General features: G+C 37.7%; 1 protein-coding gene across 1 annotated transcript in view; it reads right to left on the reverse strand.

Annotated features, from left to right (window-relative positions):
* Ccdc178 (coiled-coil domain containing 178) overlaps positions 1 to 5,903 on the reverse strand; it is a 383,133-nt gene that overhangs the window by 335,769 nt on the left and 41,461 nt on the right. Inside the window, exon 10 of the mRNA XM_008828861.2 lies at positions 2,832 to 2,985. Coding sequence (XP_008827083.1) covers positions 2,832 to 2,985 — 154 coding nt within the window. The remainder of the gene's footprint in view (positions 1 to 2,831; positions 2,986 to 5,903) is intronic.

Here is a 5,903-nt window from a genome sequence, read left to right on the forward strand (position 1 = left end):
CAAAGGGACCAAGAACTTTCATTGGAGGAAAGACAGCATGTTCAGCAAATGGTGCTGGCAAAACTGGATCTCTACCTGTAGAAGAATGAAACTAAACCCCTATCTTTCACCTTGCACAAAAGTCACCTCTAAATGGATCAAAGATCTCAATGTCAAGCCTGAAATTCTGAAACTGTTAGAAGAAAATATTGGCAATAACCTACAAGATATAGGTGTAGGAAAGGATTTTCTAAACCAGACATCAATCGCCCAGGAAACAAGTTCAAGGATCAACAAATGGGACTTCATTAAATTAAAAGGCTTCTGTACATCAAAAGAAGCAACCAAGGAAGTAAAGATAAAACACACAGAATAGGAATCTTCACCAGCAACACATCTGACAGAGGTTTAACATTCAGAATATATAATGAACTCAAAAAATAAAGAATCAAGAAAGGAAGTAACTCAATTAAAAGATGGGCTAAGGAGCTGAACTGAGGGTTCTCAAAAGAAGAAATAAAATAAAGATGGCTAAGAAGCATCTTAAAAGGTATTCAACATCATTAGTAATTAGGGAAATGCAAATTAAAACCACCTTAGGATTTCATCGTACCCCAGTCAGACTGGCTAAGATCAAGAGAACAAGTGATACCAAATGTTGGAGAGGATGTGGGGAAAGGGGAACACTCATCCCCTGCTGGTGCGACTGCAAACTTGTTCAACCCCTATTGAAAGCAGTGTGGAGAATGCTTAAAAAACTACAAATGAACCTACCATTTGACCCAGTTATACCACTCCTTGGCATATACCCAAAGAACTCATCCTATAGCAGAGACACATGTTTGTTGCTGATCTTTTCACAATAGCTAAGAGATGAAAACAACCTAAGTGTGCCTCCACTGAAGAGAGGATAATGAAAATGTGGTTCATTTATACGATGGAGTTTAACTCAGCAGTAAAGAAAGATGAAATCATGAAATTTGCAGGTAAATGTATGGAACTAGAAACTTTTATAGTAAGAAAAGTAGCATAGACTCAGAAAAAAAAAAAACGACGAATGTTCTCCCTCTTATGTGGATCTTAGCACAAAATCCTTATAAATGATTATGTGTCCATAACTACAGGAACCAGGATAATGAAAAGGCACCAGGGAGGTAAAGGAAAAGAATCTGAAAGAACAGTAGGAAACAGGCATTAATAAGATATGGATAAAATGGGGTTATTTTAAGGGGAGGGGGGAGGGGGGAGGGAGAGTTATACAAGGAACCTTGGGGATAAAGGGAAAGAAGGAGCTCAAGAGAGGTGAGACCATAGGAGAAGGGTATTATTAGAGGAGAAATGGAAAAAATGGGGAAACCACAGTGGAAGGGTTAGACAATATGAGAGATAAATAATGCCTAGCTAGTTTTAAAAACCCAGAGGGAATCATATTAATCAAACAACCTACTGAGAAATTATATATGCAACTAGCTCAAGGAATATAGTTCATGACTAGGCAAGGTTTATCTTAGAGCATCTGGTCTTTGCCCAAGCTTTAGCTATATAGCACATGGTAATTAAAAGTACCAGACTGGTAGAACTAACCTTCTTGGTTGTCTAACAGCCATACTTTGAGGCCTACAAAAATTTGGTCAGAGTGACATAAAGGACAGTTTTTGCTCCTTACCCTCCTAGGTCGACTAAGCTCCAGGGGACTATGAGCATCTCGCAAAATGTCCTGTAACTGTGGTGAGTCACCTGTCCTCTTAATCAAAGAGGCCGAGGAGACCCCACCAAACGGACATGAACCAGTGTCCAGTCTACAAAGAGGAGGGTCAACACAGGGCAAATATTTCCTCCATGCTTCCAAGTGAAGCCAGCCATGGTTGAGGAGGACCTTTGACTTATCTTCACATAGATGGACCTGGTAATAGAAAGGAGCCAGGGGCTCCTTCCAAGCCCATGTGACCCCTAAGGAACAGATCCTCAAACGACCTTAACAGTAAAAATAAATTGGTTTATCTGGGCCAACTGTATGGTCTTAAACACCCAAAAGGAAAGTATAACCAATGATTAAAGTGATTGGTATATTTCTTTAAGAGTCCATATGTATAGCTAAAGGCTACACGACAAGAAACAATGCCAGACAAGAGATACCTTCCTTTGAGTTGTTGGCCAGGGTGGCCCAAGAGACTCCCAGACAGTAACCCAGCATAGAATTGGAAAATGAACAGCAGACCCTAATTTTACCTAAAGGAATGTTGGCAACTGATTGCTGCTATATGAGGAAGAGCTGATGTTCCTGAAACAAGGAACTGTAGATAGGCTGACTAGACTCAGCAGATGGACTTACACAGAGGAACAGCTGGGGGCACTGACAACACAGTGGACAGTAAAAGGGATGACAGAATATATGGGCTCCAGTGTGGGGCTGCGGAGGGTTAACGGAGGGTGCCATTTGGAATGCAGGAAAAAGATGAAAAGATTGTTTGGGACGTTCTGTTCAAAATAGACACACACAAAAAATCAATTAAAAAAATATAAAATCTCCAAGGAGGCTAAAAGCTAATTCTTCCTTGAGTGTCAGCAGAGATGCAAGGTGCTGGCCTCTTGGTCTTAGTCTATTAGACGTGTTAGGCAGGAACCAGTTGAATCACACTGGGTCCAGACTTCAGAGAGCAAAACAGAGACTCAGATAACAGGCAATGTATTGAGCTGTTGCTAAATCTGTTTTAATTTGCTATGCAAAAATTAAAAACAAAACCAATATAGGCAGAAAGTTGGCTGCTGTTCAGTTATTGACAGAAAATGTACTACTCAAAGCTCAAGACTAAAATCAATTTTAAAAATTTTTCAAAATATGAGAAACTTACTGTTCTCTGTAAAGAAGTGAGTTTGTTTGTTGTACTCTGTGTTTCCCGCAATACTTCAGTCATTGTGCCTTCATCCTCATCAATGTGGACAGTCACATCTTCTATGGATGTTGAGTAGTGAGCCTGAACACTGCTAAGGGTATTGATCTCTTTCCTAAGAGAAAAGCACAGCTGATGTTACTCACACTGAATCTTTATTATTGATTCCATATCTATTTCAATAATGTAAATCATTAGTATTTATTTCATCCCTAAGTGACTCCAAATTCCTAAAAAGAGTCAGTTAGGTATTAAGTAAACAGCAAGCACAAAAACCACATTAGTATGTATGTTTTTGAAAGGAAAACAATTTGGTTTGAATTGGGGGAGGGTCCTAAGCCCATTAGATGGAGAAGCAGAGTAATAAGGCAATGTGAAGAAAAGGGGGAGCACGGATGTGCGTGGCGCTCACACCTATAAGCCCAGCCCCTGGGAGACAGAAAACACGCAACAAGAACAAGATTCATTACTACCCTTCCACCTGTGGGGAGAATTGGTGGACCTAACAGAAATCTAAAAATCCAGGGAGGCACTGAGGGCTTACCTCGCTATCCAGAATTTACAAATAATTTGGTTACTTTTTTCTTTTACAGTTTCTCAATGTTTCCATCACCTCCTCAGCCTCAAGGATGAACAACAGACTTTGACCAGAGAAGTGACAGTTGCATATCACCATGAAACAAAGGCATACTTTAGCTATTCTTCACCCTGTCCAGACAATTTCATGCTTGAAGGCCCTTTAACTTTGGCTTTTGTTCCTTGTTTGCTTGTTTTCTGAGTAAAACTTTCCTACTGTGTTTGTCTTCAGTGGTCATTTAAATTTCATCATTTTCAAATCTACTAAGTCAGGAGAAGAAACAGGAGGAGTTACTCTGTTCTTAAGAATTGTTACACAAATATAACGACCAAAATAGTATGGTATTGGCTGAGTAAGGGATTCACAGAGCAACAGAATAGAATGAAGTGTCCACAAAGAGGTCCACACAAATGCAGCCCATTGATTTTTGAGTTTCAAAATCCATTTAACGGAAACAATGGAACATATTCAAAGAGAAAGGGGAACCTCTGAGTAAACCCCACACTTCATTCACAGCTTAACTAAAAACTCCTGTGTCTAAATATAAAATGTAAACCTATTAAGATTTTGGAAGAAAACAGAGAAGAAAATCTTTGTGAATTGAGGGTTAGGGGAAGTCTTCCCATGACACCAAGCAAACAAACTATTTTAAAAATGGAATTGGTGAATTCAATTTCAGCATAATTTAAAACTTTTCCACTGTAAAATATCCCAAAAATGGGTTGAGAAGGCAAAATAAATCACAAGATATTTGCAATTTATATCCAATTTTAATAAGATTTACTTATATACTTGTGTATATGAATGCTTTGCCTGAATATATCCATGTGTACCAAATGCAGATCTAGTGCCTACAGAGGCAAATAGAGGGCCTATATTCCCCTGGAACTAGAGTTAGATGGTTGTAAACTGCATGTTGGTGCCAGGAACTGAATCCTTGTCCTCTGAAAGGGCAGTGAGTGATTGTAACTACGGAACCATCTCTCCAGCCCTTACATAACTAATTCTTTCAATGTCTTCCAAAAAGAGTCATCTACACCAGCCATAGAAAAGTTAATAACCCAGTTAGAAAATAGTATAAACCCTTGAACAGATATGTTACAGAATGCATTATTAATTTGTATGTAAAGAGATGCAGAAACTAATGTGAATTAAAACTCTAATTTGCTATCAACACAAATCTTCTAAGACGCCAGAGATTTTTATTTAAAAATCAATCTCTCAAGTTGTTTTTGTTTTAAAGTCAGCATCTATCTGTAATTACTGTAATAAATAAGAGTTAGAGATATGCCATAATCTATCTGGGAAAATTTAAATTTGTGTCTCCCTTAAGAGAAGCAAAATGTAAGAAAAATTCAAATTGGGAATTCTGAGGAGAGGTTGAGGTCAATTGAAAGCCTAAAAGCTGCTGAGAGAAATTTAATGTTATCATTTTGGGAACAGACAATTGCCTTTGTTTTATTGTCTTTTTGAAGCAGAGTCTCCCTGTAGCCCCAGCTGTCCTGGAACTCACTGTGTAGACTAGGCCAGCCTTGAACTCACAGAGATCCGCCTGCCTCTGCCTCCCAAGTGCTGAGACTACAGGCGTGCACCATCACGCCCGGCTAATTGTCATTTTTGAGGCTTAATAAAAAGACTAGTAAAGAAATGTCCAACGGAGTTAAACATTTAGCCAAATTTCTTCTGGGGCTAGCTGTAAAAGATTTTTTTAAAAAGCTTGTAAATTGTTTAAAGCAATTAGATTTCTATCTTTAGTAAAGACTAATAAGATATCATCTGTATAATGAAAAGTGTAAGTATTGGGAAGTTTTTTTCTAATACAGTGTAATGCATTATTTGCTCAATACTGACAAAAGATGGAGCTATTGAACATGACTTGAGTGAAAATTTTCCATTTATAAATTAGACATTAATGCCTAGTTAATGAAAGCAGGCCCAGAAATGGGAAATTTCCAAAAAGGCACTCTTTTAAATCATTAGCAATAATATGGCAGTTTTGCAGGACTCAGACAGGAGAGTGAACTCCATGTACTGTCAGTAAACATCCAGAGTATTAATTATAGCAGTCTGCAGTCTGGTACTTTTGAAGAAAGAGTTGTACTCTTTCTCTGGAGTGTGTTACTGAATATGTTAAAGCTGTAATGAAATGCTTCTAATAATATAGTTATTAAAAATTTTTTTAAATTTACTTCATGTTAAACAGTAGAGGTGATAAACATTACCGGTGAAATCTACCTGATGACTTTACATCCATACTCAGCTACTAAGGATCTGAGTGTAACCAACTGTGACTAGTTATAATCAGATAGAGATTAAAGACACATGTACAAACATGTGTTAGTAGCATTAAAAATGTAGGAAATCGTATATCTTAAAATGAAATGGAGATCTTCTTTAAAGGTTAAAAATTCATTCAATTTTATGTCTTACAGGGCTTATACTGAGTTCAATATTGT

Source organism: Nannospalax galili, unplaced genomic scaffold, assembly GCF_000622305.1.
Source record: "Nannospalax galili isolate Female #2095 unplaced genomic scaffold, S.galili_v1.0 scaffold252, whole genome shotgun sequence".
Taxonomy (NCBI): Eukaryota; Metazoa; Chordata; class Mammalia; order Rodentia; family Spalacidae; genus Nannospalax; species Nannospalax galili.